At 39.6% G+C, this 23,552-nt stretch overlaps 1 protein-coding gene across 11 annotated transcripts in view; it reads left to right on the forward strand.

The window, feature by feature from the left end:
• TNIK (TRAF2 and NCK interacting kinase) overlaps positions 1–23,552 on the forward strand; it is a 396,267-nt gene that overhangs the window by 345,928 nt on the left and 26,787 nt on the right. For 4 of the 11 annotated variants that reach the window (XM_045502990.1, XM_045502979.1, XM_045502982.1 and 1 more), the window contains 5 exons: positions 715–812; positions 1,672–1,695; positions 6,272–6,280; positions 7,332–7,516; positions 19,283–19,412. In XM_045502990.1, the coding sequence (XP_045358946.1) occupies positions 715–812; positions 1,672–1,695; positions 6,272–6,280; positions 7,332–7,516; positions 19,283–19,412 (446 nt within the window). The remainder of the gene's footprint in view (positions 1–714; positions 813–1,671; positions 1,696–6,271; positions 6,281–7,331; positions 7,517–19,282; positions 19,413–23,552) is intronic. The other 7 variants (XM_045502981.1, XM_045502986.1, XM_045502985.1 and 4 more) reach the window with 2 other exon arrangements.

Below are 23,552 nucleotides of genomic sequence, written 5' to 3' on the forward strand. Positions count from 1 at the left end.
TAGCTGTTGGTGGACCTCCCCCATCCTCCATTCTGGGGCTCTTCCCCTTTGTCACCAATACTCTCCTTCCTGTCCCCACCTCATTCTTTCTTCCTTAAAGGACCCAGACAACCCCTGCCCCCCATTTAAAAACCATTCCATCACATAAAATAGGTTTCCATTTTTTCCCACAACACTCCCTCAAAATAACCTACTCTGACGGGTAAGTGCTACAAGAAGAAACCAACCATAGAATGCTAACACAGAAGCTGGTCTAGTGTACTACCGAGAATAGGACTTGGGTAAGCCAGACAGAATACCAACTCTGCCCATAATTTCAGCATGACCTTAGGCTAGTATGCCATCTCTCTAAGTCTGTTTTGAACAGTGAAATGGGAAAAGAGGGCCATACATTGGGTTGCAGCAAGAATTCGATGAGACAGTTGACATAGAAGGCTTTTAGCATTAAGCCTGACACACATTCAGCACTCAGTAAATGGTGGTGGTGCTGGTACGTGCTAGTTTTTCTTACTGTTATTAGTGACTTCCAGGTTACAAGCCTAAGTGCGTTTGCCTGAATATTAACAATTTTTTCATGGATGCGTTTGAGGATTTGCCTAAATGAATGATGTATCCCCTGAGTAATCCCGAAGGATGACTCACCACAGAACTCTAGAACTTGAGTCAACACTTCTGATGGTCATTATTTTTCTTGATCCCTGTCTTTCTACCTAGCCAACAGTAAGTCGGAAGGATCACCTGTGCTCCCCCATGAGCCTTCCAAGGTGAAGCCAGAAGAATCCAGGGACATTACCCGACCTAGTCGACCAGCTGTGAGTGCTTTTGAACTCTTATAAATTACCAGAAAAGCCACAGGACACAGTAGTTGGGGATACACCCATGACTATGAAACAAAACATAATGAGATTAATAAGAAGAATGGATACTAGAAGTATCCAGAAGAAAGTAATACCTGATTAGGAAAGAACTGGACAGATCTCAGATTGCCTATCTGCCATTAGGCTTTCTGCCAATCATTAGCACTACTTTAGAGAATAAAAAAGGCGGGAAATAACTCCTATCATAACATAATTTCTACTCAGCAGCTTTGGCAAAAAGATGTTCAAGCTAGCAGTTGAAGGGATGTGGGCACTTTCTTTGGGTTTCTGTTGTCTACTCTGCCCTCTCCCCATATTATTTTCCATATGAATTAACGTAATTTATGCTGTTTTTCATGCCTTTAGGACTCTATTTTTCTGGACCAAAACATGATAAGCATGGTTTGACCATGGGCCTGACAACTTGAAATCTAGCTTCATTGCTGTGACATGACAGACCCCAGATAGTTTTAGCAAAAGAAATAAGAGCATGGAGGCTGATATTTGAAAGTTGGAAATTAACTTGGGATGGGTTATTATCCATCCACATACTTTACTTAAAATTTCTGAGAACCTTTTCTATGAAATGAATGCGAAGGCTTTTTGGTTTACTCTGGTTTTTACATATTTAAGTAAGGAAGCATAGTGAGAGTAATAATGAAGGGAATTTGCCCCATTTGGGGTTGACGCCCTTTCTGCTATTGCATTTATCAGTTGTGTACTAACAATTCCCATTTTGTGTCTAACCTGCTCTCTTTCTTCTGGCTTTTCCCCCTCCTGTGGATTCTTCTGGATTGGGTTCCTCCTTTTTCAGAGCTATAAGAAAGCTATAGATGAGGTTAGTATTACCTTTTCTTGGTCATGCTGTCACAAGATGTAAATATACAGGTGATTTCCTGATGTTGACGTTCAGAAAAGTGGCCTGTTGGATCACAGATTTAAAGTTTACTCCTCCAGAGTGGTCTGCTGGAAGGCAAGCCCCTTCAATGGCAGCCAGCCTGAGGCCCTCAGACACTCGGGTAAACCTCCAGAGACCTCCCTTCGAAGCCAAAATGTCACTTTTCCAATGTTCCAGTCTAGCTAAAGATAAACATTAGTGCTTTGTTAATGGCAGTTTTTCATTCCAGCATCTTCCAATAGCAAAGCCCGAGCTCTTAACCTGTGCTCACCAGCCTCGCGAGGGGATGGCAGTTTTACTAACAGAGAAAGAGACATCATTCTAAAGCACTCCAAATTTATAATGTGTGATTTGTGAACAAGGCGTTACTGGGTATTGTTAGATTAATTTTGTGGGACATTAACTACAGCATCGGCAGCAACATCAACTTTAGTTAATGAATCCTGGCGAGTTAAGTGACTTTATTTCCTTATCTGCGGAGACATTTTTCCATTAGAAAAATATATGGCTTTGTCAATCTTAGGTAGCTTGCTAAGAAGGATGACTGCCTTCCTGCTGTTTGTCAGACCTGCATGAATTCAGCACAGTGGAGTTGTGCTGTTGTTTGTTTTAAGAGACAGGCCTTGCAAAGAGTCCTGAGTGCATGGAATCTGAAGACTACTATTATGGCTTTAAGGCTGTAGCTCTGCTGAGCACTATTTTTGTGAAACGACATGGAAAAAGCGCTGGCTTTGGAATCAGCAAGCTGCATTCAAATTCTAGCTCCCCCGAGTAAATAACTGGCCAGGACCAGTTTCCTAACCTCTCTGGGCCACAGTTTCTTCATGTGTAAGATGGGGATGAAGGCACCTGCTCTGCCTCGGTCGTAAGATTGATTAGGATCACTCAAGATCCCGTCTGCGAGAACATTTTGAGAAAGCCAAGAGGCAGTCCTCATGCTAGTTTGAGCCCGCGGCATGGCGCCATTTTGGCAGGTGGGAGAAGCCGGATCCTATGCTTCTGACCTTTACCAAAGAGCCTCTCTTTTTCAGAATTAGGACTGCCTTACCATTCAGAGTGGTTTAGAATGTTATTTCTTAGGTAAAAGATTACTGCTCATAAAAGAATGAGACTCTATGTGTCTACAGTGTGTGGACGGCATTTATAAGAGAGGAAAATGAGGAACGCTTTTCATTGCTTTGTACCACAGCCCTGAACTTTCCCTCATCATAGTCAGAAGGACAGCAATTGTTACACCTTTTATCAGTTTTTTCCCACATGGTTGAAGACAGAAAGCGATATTCTGGTGCTATGGCTGCCAGAAAAAGGGTTGTGTGTGTGCGCAACTCAAGGGAAATCTCACAAGATTTCAGCTTGAAGGTGGTTGTCGTGAGGAAAATGGATTTCATCTGGTTAACCCAGGATATTTTAGGCTTTTTAAAAATTGCTTTATTTATTTTGCTTTACTCTCATACCCTGGACATAGATGAGAGATAGCAACAGAAGTATAAGTAATTGAGGTGATGTAAGTGGCACACCAAAATCTCGGACCATGTGTGATTGGAAAATATATTCCAGGTGATTCTGTTAACCCTATCCCTTGAATATCACTCATCCAAACCACTAAAAATACAGGATTACTTGGTTCTGCCTAACTCAGTAGTTCTCCCCCAGGGACGATTCCACCTCTCCTTTTCCTTCCATCCCCTTCTTTCCCCTTAGGAGATATTTGGCAAAGTTTGGGGTGGTTTTGTTCATCACAACTTGGAAGTGGGGAGCAGTGCTACTGGTAGCCTGTGGGTAGAGCAGAAAGATGCTGTTATACATCCTACCATGACAAGAGAGCCACCCATAGTAGAGAAGGATCTGGCCCCAAACATCAATAGTGCCACAGCTGAGAAACCTTGAATTAAACCTTTCTCCCATCTTCAGTCACAGGGTTCAATATGGCTTCCTTCCATTGTGACTGATTTGCCATTCAGATAACCCAGGATTGAAATGAAAAGTTTCAAAACTCTTGGAAAACATGTTGCTTATTATTGTTAATTTAACAGTTTGATTTTTCATGAAAATCAGTCTCAAGGAGTGTCCATTAATTTAGCATTCCTTTCTAATGGGATATAAGATTGTGCAATATAGTCTGTGATGATTTAATACGATCATTGAAAATATTCTTTTCACTCTAGCAGTTAAGCATATGACATGAAGATTAATACATAAGCAAATACTGGCTTTAGCACTATATTTTTGTTATTGTGTAAGAATCTGAAAAATCCCATCGCACACCCATAGACAGGACAAAACTTGAACAGTAGCTAGTGATCTAAAAGCTTTTTTTCTCAGATGAGGATGCTGGAGTTAAGTAACTTCCCCAATGTCACTTCTTAAGATTTCCTAAAAAGGAGATAAATTATTTTCATATGTAAAAAAGAAGACCAGCCTAAAAACTTTTAACCTTTATTTTAATAATTCAAAAAATTGAACTAAAGTCTGAATAAACTACATTGTTTCTAAAAAGAGACCCAAAAGAGCACCTTTTGAGGTAAAGTCTACATAATTGTCAGATTAAATAAGAGTTTTTTTAATGAAAAAATATATATCAAGTTAATTCTAAAAAGTGTTACATCAAACAAGCCTTTGGGTAAGAGTCTCCTATCTTCACATTTACTCCATAGTCAAAAAAATCTTACCATTTTGCCGTATTTCTTTTTTAGTTGTGCATTTCTCAAATATTTCCATACTAAATAGCACTTTTTTTCTCTTTTTTGAATTTTTTTTTAGCTTCAGGCTTGAGACAGCCAAGCAATAAATTACCACAAAAACTCATTATATGGAGAAAATTGGTATTGTCAGAAAATAAAATGTATGAAAATGGATCTGAACCCAATGGTGTCAATTTTAGATTGTGTCTATTTTCTATAACTTTGCTATTGTAAATTTTTCCAGAGTGGATGGATAAGGAACAAAACTGCAGCTAAGCATGTAGACTATTGGCAATGGAAGATTAATTTTCTTTGACTGGGGTATTACCTTCGAGTTACTCATTATTGTTACCTCGGGAGTCTCATATACGTCTCACCGTCCAAGCTGTTACCAAGTAAACTTAAAAGGAATTTGCAATTACTTCCAGTGTTTCAAGAAAGATAACTTTTTAATAATGAAGAAACAAAAAAAAAATTCTAATTAAAAGTGAAGTTGTAAAGCAGGTCAGAACTTTAAACTTTTCCTAGATACAGTGTTTAGAAAAATTTAGGTCATTTTTACAAATGAGAGTTTCTTTAATTCAATGGGCTTTGGACAAGCTAAATATTTCTAAATAGTTTTGACTTTTTAAAAATCTCTTTTATCTTGTCATGAAATGTCAAAGATAAGGAAAATGAATCCACGGGGAAAACGTATTATAAATTTAAATAAATCATAGCTAATATTATTATATTTTACTCAGAATTATTGACATTAGAAATAAATTATTTAAACCATATTCTCTCTTTAAATTATAATAAAATTTTTTTTAATGATAAGTAACATTTTAAATGCCTTATATTCTTTGATGAGACCTAACGTGCTCCTAAAATATAGAAGACAAAATAGAAAATAAATTTTGTTATTATTTTACTGGTTTGGAAGATTGTAATACCTTTTCTGTTCATAGCTTTAACAAATATCCAAACTATATTTCCCACTGTGCTCAAGTATTGCATTACCCTTCACTTGCTTCTCAATTGATAAAGGTAAACATTGGCAATGTCAAGAGGAAATGAGGAGTATAAGCTGAAATCTGAATATTGGCTTTTCCTGTTTTGGCCCATTGCCAAAGAAACAAGTAGATTTGCATAAAATTCTGTCTATGTGGTAATTTTCTTCTTTAATGGTATACGTTATATTTAAACACCTTTGAGTCTTTTTAATAGAATTCTATTTTCACTTTCACAGATGGGGTAAATATATCCACTGAGATTGAGGCCATGCGTGTGTGCATGTGTGTAAAAGCCCAGCAAGCATGTTTGGGTGGAAAATGCACAATTTGAATTTTCAGAAACTACCCTTTTCCAAGTGCTTCAATTCAAGTGACTTCAGAACAAATTTAAAAGTCGTGCTTTCCTTTGACTTTATTATGAAATGAGAAAGAAATGACCCTGGACCTTCACTTAGCACCTTGACCTTCCTAAATTCTACACCAAATAAAACACCTGAAGCATTTAACCAACATAGTAATGCCTGATATACAGGTGACAGTAAAGAAACATGATGATTTGTTATCTCCTCAAAATAAAACTATATTTATAATTTAACGATACACATTTATCTCAGTTTTTCTTCTGACCAATTAGGATAGATTATCAGGGATCATTTAGATCACCTACATTGCTCTAATCTTACATCAGGTGAATTGGACAAATACCTTTCTGAATTGAAATAAAGAGAGAATATGGCCATAAGAAAACTGTGGGATTTAGTATCTTTCAATGAGTTTCTTTCTCCCTAATCCCCTGTCTCTCACTGAATGCTCTGATTCCCACATGGGTCACTAATATAGGGAGAAATGGTAAGACTGATATCAAATTGCTTTTTCCTCATTTGCATGCTACGTGCCATGGGCAGTTTAACCCATGCAAATTAGAGCGGCCATGCTTTTGCAGAACTGCTTCCCTCTGCATTGCTCTGAAAGCATGTGAAATAAAAGGTAGTCAGAGATTCAGCACACTGCCTGCAATGTGCCTGGTGATTAAATACCACATCATCACATCCATAAGGCTAAAGATTGCATCATACTCATGGAAAACTGAAAAACGATCTCTTCTCTTTTGGTGTTTGCACATGCACTTTGGTATTCCTCATAAGGGTTTCTGCCAGGTGACTGTAATTTTAAACAAAAGAAAATGAAACACCTATCGTTCCGGAAGAGAATTTCCCTGGTTTTTTTTTTTTTTTTTTCCTTTCTCTTTTTTCTTTTCGATTTTGTTGTTGTTGTTTCTCTTGATTAATTCAGCTCCGTGGCTATAAATTTCAGTGGCACTAGGCTTTGGGGTGGGCCATTGTTTGATGTGGTGCCTCTGCTCTCCAGGGAATGATGACCCACCAAATGAGCCATTGTAGTAGCTGGAACCTTGGGAATTGCTCTGTTCTGTGACTGATGCTAGATTTTGGTACAGTAGCAATCAAAGAGGGGAGAGGCCATGACCGTGGCTTGGGCAGGAGACCCAAAATACTGGGGAACAATTGCTAATCCCCTGTGTTTTCCCATAAACTCTGAGGGTGACCGACTTCACCTTCCCAAAATAAAACGAGAACCCAATGTTTGTATATATGTGTATACACACAACGCACACACACATATATACACGTGTATATTCAGAACTGAGCCGTCTCAGTCTAGCAATTGGTTTTGAGCAAAGTCTAAATTTATTTCATCTTTCTTTTCTAGTTTCTCTGTGCTACAAACATCGTTTTCTGAGTTCCATGCAGCAACTATGTTTGTAACCGTTCTATATAGAGCTTTCTTTTCTTGTTGCTTAAGCTGGAGCACTGACTTGCTGAGAGATGGGACTTTGTTGTATCTACAATTCCTACATGCTGAACAAACTTTTCTTTTGTAGGATCTGACGGCATTAGCCAAAGAATTAAGAGAACTCCGGATTGAAGAAACAAACCGCCCGCTGAAGAAGGTGACTGATTACTCCTCCTCTAGCGAGGAGTCGGAAAGTAGTGATGAAGAGGAGGAAGATGGAGAGAGCGAGGCCCATGACGGGACAGTGGCTGTCAGTGACATACCCAGACTGATGTAAGAGGGCTGATTTTCCGATGTCGGCTGGGGAGGGCTAGGTCTCCAAAATGAAAGGACAAGAAATAGGAATTAAATATAGGATCGTTTATGGGTCTCTGGCAGGATCAACTGACTTTTGGGATTGGAGTGTTTATTAGAGCATAGTTCTGTAAGTACCTCTCTCCACAGACACGGTCACTTAGAATAATACATAGTGGCATTTGTACCTGCATATGCTTTATCTAGGTACGTTCATTGGACTGACTCTCTCTTTGGTGACACTTTCTTGGTTCTTTTCATCTCCAGGGAAAATGATGACAACCAGACCGTTGGCACTTGCCTGTCCCCCTTAGAACTGAAAGAGTGGAGGGGTGCCTGGGTGGCTCAGTCTGTTAAGTGGCCGACTTCAGCTCAGGTCATGATCTCACAGTTCGTGGGTTCGAGTCCCACGTCGGGCTCTGTGCTGACAGCTCAGAGCCTGGAGTCTGCTTCCCATTCTGTGTCTCCCTCTCTCTCTGCCCTTACCCTGCTCGTGCTCTGCTTCTCTCTCTCTGTCTCTCTCTCTCTCTCTCTCTCTCTCTCTCTCAAAAGTAAATAAACATTAAAAAAATTATAAAAAATGAAAAGAACTGAAAGCATGGAATTATGGGCAATGACGTTTAGGAGTTAAAATTTAACAGCGTAGACATGTGTTCCTTCCTCACCATCACCTCAACAAGAGGAGGAATGAGGAACACAAACGTATGTGGCAGTGTGGGTTAGCATCCCAGCAAAAGAATCAGGGGTCAAATAATCCTGCAGAGAACCTTCTGAGTGTCTGACTTAAATATATCCCTGTAGTGATTTTCTTCTTCTTCACTGTCTCTCTCATGTGATCCTTTTCTCTGTGGCCTGTGACTTTGCCACATACATCTGTCCATTTCTTTGCAGTCTTCTTTTGGCTATTTATACCTGTATGTATGCCTACCTATATCTCCCTTATTATTTATAGCCTTTACGTCTTTTCTTTGGTTAAGTGAAAGAAAGGCTCACTTTTCTTTTTCTCATTGGATAGGGTCCTATGAGAGAATTCCTCTTGCCCTGTTGCTTCTCCAGTTTAAGCAAACGGATTCATACAGTCACACTCACATACATTTCTTGCTTTCTCCCCCAAATAAATACAAGGTGCTGTCACTCTGATTTGGTATAAATCTAACAGAGTGGGACGCTGATTATTCCAACTTCACTCTTCATTCACCTCCATTTCTTTAGCCCACCTACTAGTAATGGCCATCACACCACACTCGCTCCCTGTAGATAAGATGCCATTTCAGGCCACCGGTTGGCCTGTCCAGCAGAGATTGTCCTGTCCAGCAGAGATTGGAGAGACAGGGCTGGCCAGTCTGTAGGGAATGTCATCCATTGATTAACAATCATTATATACAAGCAATTCTGAGAGGCAAATCCAATTATCACAGCTGAAAATTTGTACTTGTTGTGTTACTGTTGATTACACAGTTATTGACAACCATAAATATGCTAAAATATGACATGTGCAACAAATTGCATTAAATTGCTTTTTTAACAGCAAATAAAATTGTTCTAGAGGCGAAATCACTATTCTAAAACATTTTTGAAAAATATGCTGGTCCTTTCAGTTTTTGTCTTGACTCAGCATTGGTTAATTCTTCTAACAGATGTTTTGAATTCCCTTTAAACACTGAGCTTACAACAACCAGGATGAGGGTGGATTATGTATTTAAAATATTGATAAAATTTCCACTCTGTGTTACACACCATACTGAGGGCTTTGAAACATTCAGCAAGTGCAGATGCAAATTCTGCCTTCTAAAAGTTTGTAGGCTAGTTGGAGAGAAACAAAATTATATATGGAAACTTCAGATTAATATAAATATTTGGAAGAATGACCAAAGACAGCCTTGGAGGAGATGTTCAGTCACGTTTGCTTTTTAAGCCCTGTCATATTTTGCAAGGCTACTGACAGTGTTCAACCTGCTACCACTAAGGGCATCCATTTCTTCCCTCACTGCAGAAATACCCACCTTTCTAGAATTGCTTGAATAGGCCATGATGCACTTCCTCTCTGCTGTCTGGCACTCTCCTGTCCCTTTGGAAATCACCTACTCGCAGTCCAGCCTGCACAGATAGAGCCTGTATCTTCCGCTGTGTGGCCGCTGGATCTTGAGTGTATCCCTGCAGTTTCGGGTAGTGCTTGAATCAGGCTATTTATTGCATGGTCTCCCTCTCTGGGTTGTGAGATCCCTGAGGGTGAAGATTGCGTCTCATTCATCTCTCTACTCTTAACACCTTGCGCGATGTCTGGAATAGAGGTGGTCTTCAGTGGCTTTGATTTATATTCGGTTGCACTGAACTGAAATTGCAAGTCCTGGCTTCATAGAGTTTATAGCCCAATCCAGAAGAAAGACATGTTCACAAATAACTGTTGTCAAGAAAGAAGAGAACATGGGGTAATATGGGAATCGCAGGCAGGAGGAAATTGACGTAAAGGCACAGAAGGTTGACTTTGGTAGGAATTTAGGGTATGCTGGGCAGGGTTGGGGGTGGTCTGGACTAGTGAAACCAGACCAAGAAGTATGTGCTTCACCATGTGGCCATTGGGAACTGGTAAGAAGGCCTCTTGAGCTGGGAAATGACATGATCAGTGCTATGTTTGAGAGAAATCATTTCAGCAAAATGATTTGTAAAAAGAACAGGCTAGACACTGGTAAAGCAATTCAGAGGATCTATTGCTATCATCCAGAAATAATAAATAGGCTATCACTGAATGCTTATAATGGAGGCAAAAGTTGGCATGGCTCTTGAAGAATTGGTAAATTTTAGACAGATGGAAGTGCACATTCAAAGAAGAACATTTAAAAATATTTATTTGTATATGAGCTACAATCAGAGACAAGGCAGGATATACATGTGTGGGTGTGTCTATATGTGTTTATTCCAGTTTGGTAAATATATGCAATTTCGTGAATATTTTATATTCATATTTATATATATATATAAATATATATATATATATTTATATAGCAGCCTGTTGTGCTATAGCATGATAGTTGTATACTTCACACTATTAAAAATTTTCATTATAAAACAATTGTGTCTTTTGGAATAGGGTATTTCAGAGTTAGAATACTTCTTATGTACATTCTTATAAGTTTTATTTTCTGTTAAGATTTATCTTGTTAAGATAAGCCTTTACATTCTGTGCTATATATTTTTAGAGCCATATATACACACATGTATATCTGGGATTGCAACACTGTTCACTGCCATAAAATGTATACAAAAGAGCTTCTCAGAAATGGAGTCCAGCCATTCAGACAAGCAGCTGTAGATCCTAGTGTTCAAAACAACAACTGTTTTCTATGTACGGTGCTGGTTTCATATTTATAGTAGAAGATCGCACCTATTAAGAGTGCACATAATTAAGATTATTTCTCTAACTAACCAACTGCACTATTTCCCGATGCTTCATGCATAGAAAAGTAATGGGTGGAGGGAAATAGACTAAAATTATAAAAGTGATTATCACTGGATTATACAATTGTGAGTGGGTTTTATTTTATGTAGACCCCCAGTTTTATGATGAGCATGTACTATTTTTATAGTCAGGAAAAAATAAGAGCTGTATAGAACGGGAAGAAGGGAAGGAAAGGTACGTTAAGTGAATTTGCATCAGCTCGAGCAAGCTGAAAAAACACCCTTTTGTATCAGCACCTTCCCTCAAGTACGTGCACCTGCTTCAGAACAGTACACGTGAGGCACAGTCTTAACCGTTATGACTACCTGCTGCTAGAATAGTCCCTGAGCTGTGTACAGTCTTGTAAAATGCAGTCTGGACAATGAAAGCCACATGCCGTGTGTTTTCTTCATTCTGTTTTCACTGGAAAGCTGAGCTTCTGACCCCATTGCCCTGCCAGGCTGTTGTAATGCTCCCCTTCCTCGCCTGTGGTCCTCTCTGCCTTTCCATCCATTTTTCAAGCTCTGGTCTTATTAGTGTTGCAGAAGCGTGGCTCTGGTCATGCTGTATTCTAGTGCCCTATGACCCTCTTCATCCCTGCGGCTCATGATTCCCTCAACATATGCTCCAGCAGAACTGACCTAGCAATTCTTGCAAATAAATGCCTTGCACTTTTCCAGTGCTGTGCCTTTTCTTGGAGTGACCTCTCCCTCTAGTTTGCATTCCCATTTACATCCTGCCTTGTTTTTGAGGATTCATATTATGTTTTTAAGCTCTTCTGGATGCTAATCTCTTTAGTTTCAGGAGGCATGTCTTCCTCAACTTTTATAGCCACCACCCAATGCCAAACCAAGAGCCTTTCATATAGCAGATGTTCGATAAATGTCTATTGAATTGAATTAAATCAGTACCTGCAGGAACACTTTGACAAATCCAATTAGAGAAAATTATTGTTCTAAAACTGTGGCCTAATCACTATAAGTTTCCTATAGTTTACCTTCTAATCAGTAGAAGTGTTTTGTTTTGTTTTGTTATAGTCTTTATAGGAATTTGGACAACTCATTGTTCCCACCCAGACTGTGCCTCGGAAATAATTTTTAGAACAGAGGATTACCTTAACTATAAAATGTTTTAGCTGTTTTCGCCTTAGTGTTTTTTCTTTAAATCATTGCTTTTTTCATTTTTTTACTATTAATAACTTTATTTTTTTAGAATAGTTTTAAATTCACAAAAAGTTTAGATGGTACAAAGTCCCCATGTTACTCCTCCTACCCCCTGCACACGGTTATCCCTATTATAAGCATTATGCATTAGTATGTATATATGTTACACTTAATAAACCAGTATTGATACATTTTAGTAAGTTTATTCAGATTTCCTTAGTTTGTACTTACCTAAAGTCCTTTTTCAGTATCAAGATCCCATCTTGTTACATTTAGTTATTTAGTTACCATATCTGCTTAGGCTTCTGTTGTCTGTGACAGTGTCACAGACTCACCTTCTTTTTAATGAAGTTGGCAGTTTTGAGGAATACTGATTAGGAATGTCATAGAATTCCTGTCTACTGGAATTTATCTGATGTTCTTGTCATAATTAGACCAAGGTTATGGATTTGGAGGAGAAAGATCACAGAGGTCACATGTGACTTTTATCACTTCATATCAAGGGTATGTACTACCAGTGTGACTTAAGACTGTTGACACTGACCTTGATCATCTGGCTGAGGTAATGCTTGTCAGGTTTCTCTACTGTAATGTAATCCCCCCTCCCCCCTTCCATCCTGTACTCTTTGGAAGGAAGCCAGTGCACACAGCCTGCACTTAAGGAGTAGGGAGTTATGTTCCTTTAGGGTAGAGTATTTACATAATTTATTTGAAATTATTCTGCAGGAATTTATCTCTTCTCCATTTATTAATTTATTCGGTCATTTATTTATATCAGTATAGGTTCATGGATATTTATTTAGTACTTCGGATTATAATCCACTATTTCATTTTGCTGCTTAAACTGTTCCACCTTCAACCATTGGAAGCTCTTTCCATTGGCTTCTGTACGCCTGTGGCTGACCTACCCCCCACCAAGCACTTCTTTACTTTCTGACACTACAAGATGTTCCAGGCTTACCTCATGTATTTCCTGTTCTAGTCCTGGAATCACCCGTTCCTCCTAGAAGCCTTGATTCTCTTTATTAAAAACTGATACTAGAACCAAGATTTGGGCACTAGGTGTGCTCATTGCTACTAATGAGTCAGTTCTTTTAGGCCCTCTCAACTGACAGAGCAAGGAAATATATATTGTGTATATTAACCCATTATGTACACATATCTATAAATATTTCTATATATATATCCATCTGTATCTACATTAAATAAAAGTGTATCCTGATATCTCCAACTCTGATTCATTACCACATGGGTCCTTCTAGCCCCTTCTTCCTTACCTGTCAATTTCCACTCCAACAGCGGGAAACCTGGCTGTCACAATCTGCCAATTCTTGCTTAGTTGTTCATTTCCAGTACACATGTAGAGCAGGATCAGAATGGTTAACCAGTATGCCTATGGGAAACAACTTTATCAGTCAGAGTACAGTGCTTACAAGCTGTTTCTTTTACCTTTAATCTTAGGGGACTCCATTTATTTCCAGAGTTACTTAGGTCAACCTTTTTCCATCTCCCACTCACATTTTTAAAATACATTTGTGGGGCACCTGGGTGGCTCAGTAAGTTAATCATTCAACTTCAGCTCAGGTCATGATTTCACAGTTTGTAGGTTCCAGCCCCGCATCAGGCTTTGTGCTGACAGCTCGGAGCTTGGAACCTGCTTTGGATTCCGTGTCTCACTCTCTGCTCCTCCCCTGCCCATGCTCCGTATCTCTCTCTCTCTCTTCTCTCTCTCTCTCTCTCTCTCTCTCTCTCTTCACAGTCTACATTCTTTCCTTAGATCCTCCAACCTCCTAAATGATTTTTTTAATTTGCATACATCAAAGTTCACTCTTCATGCTATAAAGTTCTGTGACATAGCTGAACAAATTTTTTCACTTTCCTCTAATAACAATTATAATAAAATTGTTTTTGGCACATCCTGTATATAAAGTGAACCCAATGCTAAAGTTATTTTGTCAATTTTAAAAAGACAAAATTCAACATTAGGTATTCAGGACACTTTAAGCATGGTAATAATTCTTCTCATAGCTGACTGTTCATCACTTCACAAAAGAGGTATATTTGGATAATAAACTTGAATGAAATGTTTACTGGGGTTATTAAACAAAGCCTTTGTGGCCTTATAAAACATTCAGTGGATCTCACCTGCATGCCAGGCACAGTGCTTGGCACTGAAGATACCAACATTACTGAGATATGATAACTGCAGGACTGTGCATTGAGTGCATGGTTAGAACTGAACAGGGGATACTGTGGAAGCAGAATGGAGAGCCACCTACTGAACCATCCCAGTGGGGCTGAGGTGGCGTTTGAGAGTGCCTGAACTGCAGTGTAAAGGATGGAATACCTAGAGGGAGGCAGGGAATGTAAGGGAACCATTCGTGGACAGAAGATAGACTAAAGTTGCCCAAGGGTGTTGGTAGCATGATGTGTGCAGGAAACTGCTAGAAATCATATGTTGTTAGAGTTAGAAATAGAAGGTAGGTTTCGTTGAAACCATGAGGCTAGAGAAATACACAAGGACCAGATACAGGAAGGCTTGTAAGCCACAGGTTTATCTTATGGTTAATTGGGAACTCTTATAAGTTGAAAGCAGAAGAGTGACATGGTCAGGGGAGCAGAGAAGGATGGACTGGAGGGTCAGTCATAGTAGACAGACAAGAGGCCAAACACTCAAAGTATCGAAGAGCAATCATTGTACTTGAGAGCTAAGAAATGACTTGAGTTTCCTTGAGATGCTTGAAGTCAAGTATAGAGAGCAACAGTTTGAAGAGTTGTAGTATGTGGAGGAAGGCACTCACTATGCCTTTTTTGTTTTGTTTTGTTTTTTGGTTTTTATTATTTTGGGTTTTTTTTTACTCCATAATCCATTTTTATTTCCTCCTATGCTATGGATCATTTTTTTAATATGAAATTTATTGTCAAATTGGCTTCCATACAATAACCAGTGCTCATCCCAATAGATGCCCTCCTCAATGCCCATCACCCACTTTCCCCTCCCTCCCACCCCCCATCAACCCTCAGTTTATTCTCAGTTTTTAAGAGTCTGTTATGGTTTCCCTCCTTCCCTCTCTGTAACTTTTTTTTCCCCTTCCCTCCCCCATGGTCTTCTGAAAGTTTCCCAGGATCCGCGTAAGAGTGAAAACATATGGTATCTGTCTTTCTCTGTATGACTTATTTCACTTAGCATAACACTCTCCAGTTCCATCCATATTGCTACAAAAGGCCATATTTCATTCTTTCTCATTGCCAAGTAGTATTCCATTGTGTATATAAACCACAATTTCTTTATCCATTCATCAGGATGGACATTTAGGCTCTTTCCATAATTTGCCATTTGTTGAAAGCGCTGCTATAAACATCAGGGTACAAGTGCCCCTATGCCTCAGCACTCCTGTATCCCTTGGGTAAATTCCTAGCAGTGCTATTGCTGGGTCATAGGGTAGATCTGTTTTTAATTTTTTGTGGAACCTCCACACTGTTTTCCAGAGCGGCTGAACCAGTTTACATTCCCCCCAACAGTGCAAGAGGGTTCCCATTTCTCCACATCCTCGCCAGCATCTATAGTCTCCTGGTTTGTTCATTTTAGCCACTCTGACCGGCATGAGGTGATATCTGAGTGTGGTTTTTATTTTATTTCCCTGATGAGGAGCGACATTGAGCATCTTTTCATGTGCCTGTTGGCCATCCGGATGTCTTTAGAGAAGTGTCTATTCATGTCTTCTGACCATTTCTTCACTGGATTATTTGTTTTTCAGGTGTGGAGTTTGGTGAGTTCTCTATAGATTTTGGATACTAGCCCTTTGTCCGATATGTCATTTGCAAATATCTTTTCCCATTCCATCGGTTGCCTTTTAGTTTTGTTGATTGTTTCCTTTGCAGTGCAGAAGCTTTTTATCTTGATGAGGTCCCAATAGTTCATTTCTGCTTTTAATTTGCTTGCCTTTGGAGATGTGTCAAGTAAGAAATTTCTGCAGTCACTATGCCTTTTAAAAAGAATTCTGGGGCATCTGGCTGGCTCAGTTGCAAGAGCATGCAACCCTTGATCTCAAGGTTGTGAGCTCAAGCCCTACACTGGGTGTAGAGATTACTTAAATAAATAAACTCAAAAATTAAAAAAAAAAGAATTCTGTAGAAAAGTGATTCAGAACATGCAGAAGTTTGTAGGAATTTTCCATAATCAAAAGCCGCTATTGATAACAGAAAAATTAATGGTGTGGCCAATTAAAACAAGGTATCCAGAATGTACAAAAGATTCAGAATAAAACAGACCAATCCTTAGACAACCTTAACCTTACTAAGAGAAATTGCTCACCATTCTAGATAAAATTGGCCAAGGGAGAAATACAGATTATTATCTTTTATTCAATATAAGGAATATTACTAGTAGAAGTAATATTTTTAAAAACTCAAAACAGCCTGAACTGTTCACCATAAAAGTTTATCCTAGATGAAGCAGTTCTGACTCATAAAAATTTAAGTATAAAAATTAACCCAGAAACAAGATAATCTCAGTAAAAATATGCAGGAGGTAAAACTGAAGTGGCTAACACTCTACACTGTAAAACTTGCTACTGACTAAAACTTGACAGATGAACCAAACCTTCTTAATACAATTTACACCTTTAAAACTAATACAAACAAATTGGACTTGGTAGAAGTAGTGACCACAGAAGCCTTTGAAAGGTGACAGGGATAAACATCTTGATTGGCTGATTAGATCTTTGTCATAAAATTTACATAGGGAAGAATTGGAACCTATGATGATAATTTTAGTAAAACAATACTGAAAATAAATAAATTGAGGAAGGTTTTAGCTGAGATATATGGGAAATTAATCAAGGAAATGTCTTAATGGAATTAGCTCTAGAAAATACCTTTCTTATGAAAATTTCACTCATATTGACATGTTTCTGATGAAACTGGGGGGAATCAAACATCATCAGGGTGAAAAAAATAAGTGGGGCCGAAATATCTTTGATCTTCTCACTCCCATGAACTTTAATGGTGAAAGGGAACTCAGTTGGACAGTGTCAGCCTGGCGGTGGTCACCATTGGTGTACCTACACTTCTGACAGTGGCCAAGGATGTCTGAGTGACAAAGAAGGAAAGTGCCTCCCTTCCCAGAAGGCTTTAGCTTTTGATAAATGCTCCATTTATGGACTTATTTGTATCACACCATCTTGTCCCAAACAAGAATGTAAGGCAGCTAAATATATATACATATATATATATATATATATATATATATATATATATACATACATACACACACATACATATACATATATATACATATATAAATATATATAAAATATATAAATATATAATATAATATATGTATTTTATATGTAATATATAATATATAAATATTATGATATATAAATATATAATATAATATATATTATATAATAATATATAAATATTATAATATATAAATATATATATTTAGCTGCCTTACATTCCATATTTTTGCCACATACACACACACACACACACACACACACACACACAAGGTAAAATAAAATTTCAAATAAATGAGTGAAGATATCATAGTTTTGAGAACTATTCTGATTTGCCACTCTAGCAATATGTCAGGCATTCATTGCAGCAGTTTCTTATTCCATGTCTCTGGATCGCTATAAATGGCTCCTTTCTGAGAATGAAATATTGCTTCTTTTTCTTCCCAAATACGTCAGTTCTAACTCATCTTTAGATTCATTCAATCCACTGTTCCAGTTTAGTAGTTTTGAAGTAAGCATCTTGCTATGCACTTTTCTTTGGTCTGGACTCCCTTTCCCATTTTATCACCTCTTTGTTTGGATCCTTAACATATGCTTTCTCTGTCCCAGAGATGTCATAAGTCTGTCTTGTTTCTTCTTTCTTGAATCGAGTATTTCATCAAGTACTTGGACTTCGATAGGATCCAAGAGACCAGAAATGTCTTTTTCAAATACATAAGAAACAGTTAAGAGGAAAAAAAAATAGTAAAAGATACAATTAATACATTTAAGGAGAGAAGCCTTGATACCTTTTTTATTTTTGATAAACCCACTTTAAAAAAGAGGCAGCTGCTGATACAGGGTATCAATGAGGATTGCATGGAAACTAAAATCCTGTAGACAAATCACATCACCTACCTGGTTCTCGTTTTCCCTTCATGTTGTGGTCTGTGTTACGGGGCACATAGAAAACGTGAGTCTCTGCTCTCGGGGTGTACGTGAAGGCCCTGTTACCTTCCCCGTTAGATATTAAACACAAGAACAAGAAACAAACTAAAAATAGATATACCACAGTGTGGAGTAATGACAGAGGTTTTAAAAATGCTGCATATTTTTAAACAGCCTACCTAATGGATGTCCTAGTAAGCCAGAATGCCCTTAATTGATATTTCTTCTCCATAAATAGTGTAAAACCATTTATCAAATGAATGTATGTTGCACTCCTACTCTGTGCCCAGCTCTACACTAGGTATACAGTAATGAACAGAGACAAGACTGCCTTCATAAGCATATGTTCTAATGAGACAGGGGGAGAAAGTTCCAAGAGACTCAAAAAGAGAAAGAATCATAAATTGTGATAAGAACCAATAAGACAAAGGATGAAGAGAAAGAAAAAAGAGGGGTTGGTGGGATAAAACCTAGGTGGTAAGAGAAGGCATCTCAAGGAAAGTATCATTTAAGATGAAATATTGTTACTTAAGAGAGGCAACCAGCCAAGAGCCAGAGTGGGAGAGAGTTTTCCAGCAGAGGCAACAGCATGAGCAAAGCGCAGGTCAGGGTGCCTGCTGGTCAGAGAAGGAGTAGAGAAGGCTTGGAGGCCTTGCAGAGCCTGCGAGGGCCTCTGACATCGACGGCAGTGTTTTTTTTCTTGGACAGTCTGAAGCTTGCTCTCTAGGACTGCTGCATGGAGAATAGGTCGAGAGAGGATGCTGCAGAAGCAGGACACCTGTTCAGGCATCAGCACCACATTAAAAATTAAATACAGCGTACTTAAGGCCACTGATTGTATGTACCCTTAGAAATGGTTCAAATGGGTGAATTTTAAGTTGCGTATATTTTACCCCAATTTGAAAAATTAACATAAACAGGAAACAGGCATTCCCTAAACACACATTGCTGTTAATACCGTTCCTTCCCATCTCAGACCAACAGGAGCCCCCGGGAGCACCGAGCAGTACAATGTGGGAATGGTCGGCACGCACGGGCTGGAGACTTCTCACGCAGACACTTTCGGCAGCAGTATTTCGAGAGAAGGAACCTTGATGATAAGAGAGGTAAGTTGGTATAAAAACTGTGAAGAGGAAGTGCTTCCTTAAGTGCTTTTTATATCAGAGCTTTCGCAGAGAATGCTGGCAGCATGTATTTTCAGCATAGTGAATGGGGGTGGGGAGCCAGAAGAAACACGCGTTTCTAAATGGCTGAGTGATTTCAGTTGTCCACCGCCTTCTTTCCTGTATCCTTCTAAGCTTCCGCAGTGTGACTTAATTACATTAGTCCGAATTCTTCAGTAGGAGCTGTGCAAATCAGAGTATAGAATTTGAGCTTGAGGATATAAAACTGGCAAACCCAGATGTTTCCTACGGCAGTGAAACGGGAATGCATGGCCTCACTCAGTAGCATCTGAGGCCTTGTTATGCCCCTTTTCCCCATGGCTTTATCCTTGTGGATTGTATGTATAGAAAATGGTTAGAAGTTCCAAGAAACGGTGATATCATCTTATCTGATTAAACCAACATTAAAAGGCTATTGAGCTATTTTTATTTAAAAAAAAAAAAAAAGAAATATGCAGATCTACTAAAAAACGTACCTATTGCTTTGGGTGATTTTGGTTTTTTATCTGTATTTTTATTTTTTTAAGCTTATTTACTTATTTCGAGAGAGAGACAGAGAAAGCGAGTGGGGGAGGGGCAGAGAGGGGGAGAGAGAGAATCCCAGGCAAGCTCCACATTCAGCGTGGAGCCCGACGTAGGGCTCAGACTCACAAACCATGAGATCATGGCCTGAGCCGAAACCAAGTCAGACCCTTAACCGACTGAGCCACCCAGGTACTCCTGATTTTGTGTGTTTAAACTCGAGGAACATCACTTCATTTGAGTGGGGGGCATGTGCTCGCTTCCCATGCACTTCCTCACTGCATCTGTGCCAGCCAGAAGGGCCTTGACAAATCAGAATGTGTCTTCTCTTCTTTCACACTTCATCATCACCATGTAAATTTGACAAGTCTCTGCTTGGAAGGAAAACAATAGCTGGTAACATTGGGCAAAAGTTACTTGATGTCCCTCCCTGGGTCTGTGTTATCATCTATAAAATTTCGTAAATAATAGTGTATGACTTATAAGATGACCCAAACAACACGAGTGTGAACTGTGTGAATCCACTTATATGTGGGTTTTTTTCAACACCGTCCAATAGTATAAATCTATTTTCTCCTCCTTATGATTTTCTTAACAACATTTTCTTTTCTCTAGCTTACTTTATTATAAAAACATAGTGTATAATACATATACAAAATATGTGTGAATCGACTGTTTATGTTATTGATAAGGCTTCCAGTCAACAGTGGGCTATTAGTAGTTAAGCTTTTGGGGAGTAAGAAGTTCTACTCAGATTTTCAACTGCACTGGGGGACCATGCCCCTAACCCCTATGTGTTCAAGGGTCAACCGTAATTTATTTCATTTCACTCTCCTTTTACTTGTTATCCCTTCCTACTCTTGCCTCTGAAACAATGCATATCATCTGTCATTCTACAGCCAGAATAGTTTGGGAAACCATAATAGCAGGCTTTGCTCTCCCAGGAAAGAAAGGAAGTGTAGTTTTGAGATGAATAAGGCCTTTGAAGTAATAATTGGCAGAAGGTCAGTAACTGGAAAAGTAGTTCACAAAGCAACTTGCTAGAATTTCATGATATGGCCCTGCCGAATCTTTGAAGTAGGCTTTAAAGAGCCCTATCCTATAAGCCTGAAATAAGAAATGGACTTGGCTGCACAAGCTGACATTGTGTAGTGCCGGTATATAAATCTGCCAATGTGGTGAGTGGATAATTCCGATGGCGGTATAGAAGGCTGCTGTCATTCTAACTTGCTGCTTGGAAAACCTGAGGGGAAATGTTCTGAGTGAGTGACTCTCTGACTCTGCTTTCTAATGCAGTTTATAATTTGCTAGAGTCGTTATGACAGAGTCAGTACCTTGAAGAAGATATTGGGAGGCGCATTTTCAGTTCAGTTGCCAGACATATCCAAATGGCTCTGTGTTATTTAAAGCACCCCAGTATTCTGCGACCACAGCCAATCACTTTGAAAATAGCACTCACCGGTGTCTTCTATGAATTTGATATAATGAGGGCCCCAAAACCTTTTTGTCCCTCAGTTTCTAAATGCCACCTTTCCCAAAGGTGGGCTTTTAACATAACAACCTTGAGTTGGAATCATTGAAAGTACAGGTATCACAAAGGCAAATGCAAATAAAAGTATGTCTCTGACAAAAAAATAAGAAAATAAAATGAAAACTCATAATAGAGCTTAGTTTATAGGGTGCTATAGTTCAGTTCCCCAAGATAAACATCAAAGAGAACTCACTCGAGACAGCATTCTCATGGGAGTGGACAAGATGGTTCTAGAGGAAAATACTGGCTCTACTGCCCACAGTCCTGCCAAGACACACAAATTTGCCCTATCAATGCACACCCTGGCCCTCTGGTTCTACCTCCCCCTAACCTATGGTCCCAGAGGAACTTTCCCTACTCTAGTTCTAGAACAAACCACACCAGCTGTCATCTACCACATTGTCTCTAGGGACCCATCTGTCAGAAGAGCTATTCTCCCTTCCCAACTTCCCCTGCTGCCCATTCTTCACCCAGCAGATCCCCATGGGTCTGATTCAGCCTTCCTTTACTCCTTGAAGCCTCTCTTGGGACTCCATGGGCCTCTGTCCATAGCACCTTTCCTACTGACCAGCTGGTAATGGGAAGTGATAGAAAAAAGAATCCGCTTAAAACAGGCGTCCACTCCAGCTCCAATCAGCTATGGCCGAGAGCAGAGCCACCTATCACGGCAGCAGCCCAGAGCACCTGGGCTCTCCCAACAGACAGCCCCTGATTTCAGCACTTACAACCTGTGTCACTCGGAGCAAGTCAGCTGAATTCTCTGCACTGCAGTTTTTCCATGTGTAGAGTGAGGATAATGGGAGCTAGCCTGTGGTGGTATTTGAAGGACTGGGGGGAATACCATACCTAAAGGTTGGGTATGGTCCCAGGCACAAGTTGTTACTCAGGGAAATCTTAGTGCCCACCCCCATGGGAACGGTGAGGGCGTGAAGACTGTAGAAATTGTTGGGCTCTGTTACGGAGGTCCTAGAGGGCCAGGCTGTTGTTCATTTATCTCTGTATTCCTAGCAAAGTGCCTGGCACACAGAAGGTATTTAATTCAAAGGAGCTGGTTGAATGGACAGAAGGCCGATGACTCCGAGTGGGGAGATTCAGGGGTCGGTCACCATGGATTCCTTCAAGCTTCTCACTGTCTGGGCCGTTTCCCTCGTTAGCCTCTTCAGGTCTTTGATAACCAGTGCGTCTGCCTCAGCTTTTGGCTCGAGGCAGAATGCTGGGGATAGAATAGAGAGCCCGTAAAACTCTAAAGAGGCCATGTGTGATTTATGCTACTGGGAGATTGGGGGGAAATGTTAAAAAGCCTTTCAGTATTTGAACAGAACTTAGAAGAAAGGAAAAGCTGCCCAGTACACATAAAATAGGAGACAGTGAGATAAATTAGGACTGAACCCTGTAAATGTCATTGAGAAGACAAAATGTTCGATCCTGAGAACAGGCACTAGTACAAGCTGTGGATGCATGAAGACTGTGTGGACAAAATGAATCCAGAAAATGCCCCTCTCCTGGGCAGCTTGCAGGCCAGGAGCATGTTGCCAAGAAATAGAGGGCACTGCAGCTTTACAGTTATTTCTTAAGCTCCCCGGTAACATCCGTTACATGCACCCCTTCAGGAACTTGGGAATCTGTTTCATCTCCCCCCAAAATTGCCTCCTTTCACTTCTAGCCAGAAGCAGGTGCAGAGTGGTCATTGTAAGACAAGGACAGGCTCTGGAAGGGGGAAGCCAGGCCAGTGAGCCCAAGCCAGCCAGCCCCAGGGAAGGCAGGGAGTATGTCTACCTGCCTTGATCCTGGCCAATCCCTCCATGTTCAACAAAATGCCTCACACTTAGTAGTCACTCAGGAATGCTGGGTAAATGGATGAAAGGAAGAAAAGGCAAAGAAGGGAATCATTGCTTAATCAGATCTGCTCTAAGAAACCTCAGTGAGCTAGTCGCATAAATGTTAAATCAGAAAGCACAATACTGGCCAGGCCTGCAGTGTGGCTACTGGCTTTTAGGAAGCAGAACTGTCTTTTAATCCTGTATTTCTTC

Source organism: Leopardus geoffroyi, chromosome C2 (assembly GCF_018350155.1).
Source record: "Leopardus geoffroyi isolate Oge1 chromosome C2, O.geoffroyi_Oge1_pat1.0, whole genome shotgun sequence".
Taxonomy (NCBI): Eukaryota; Metazoa; Chordata; class Mammalia; order Carnivora; family Felidae; genus Leopardus; species Leopardus geoffroyi.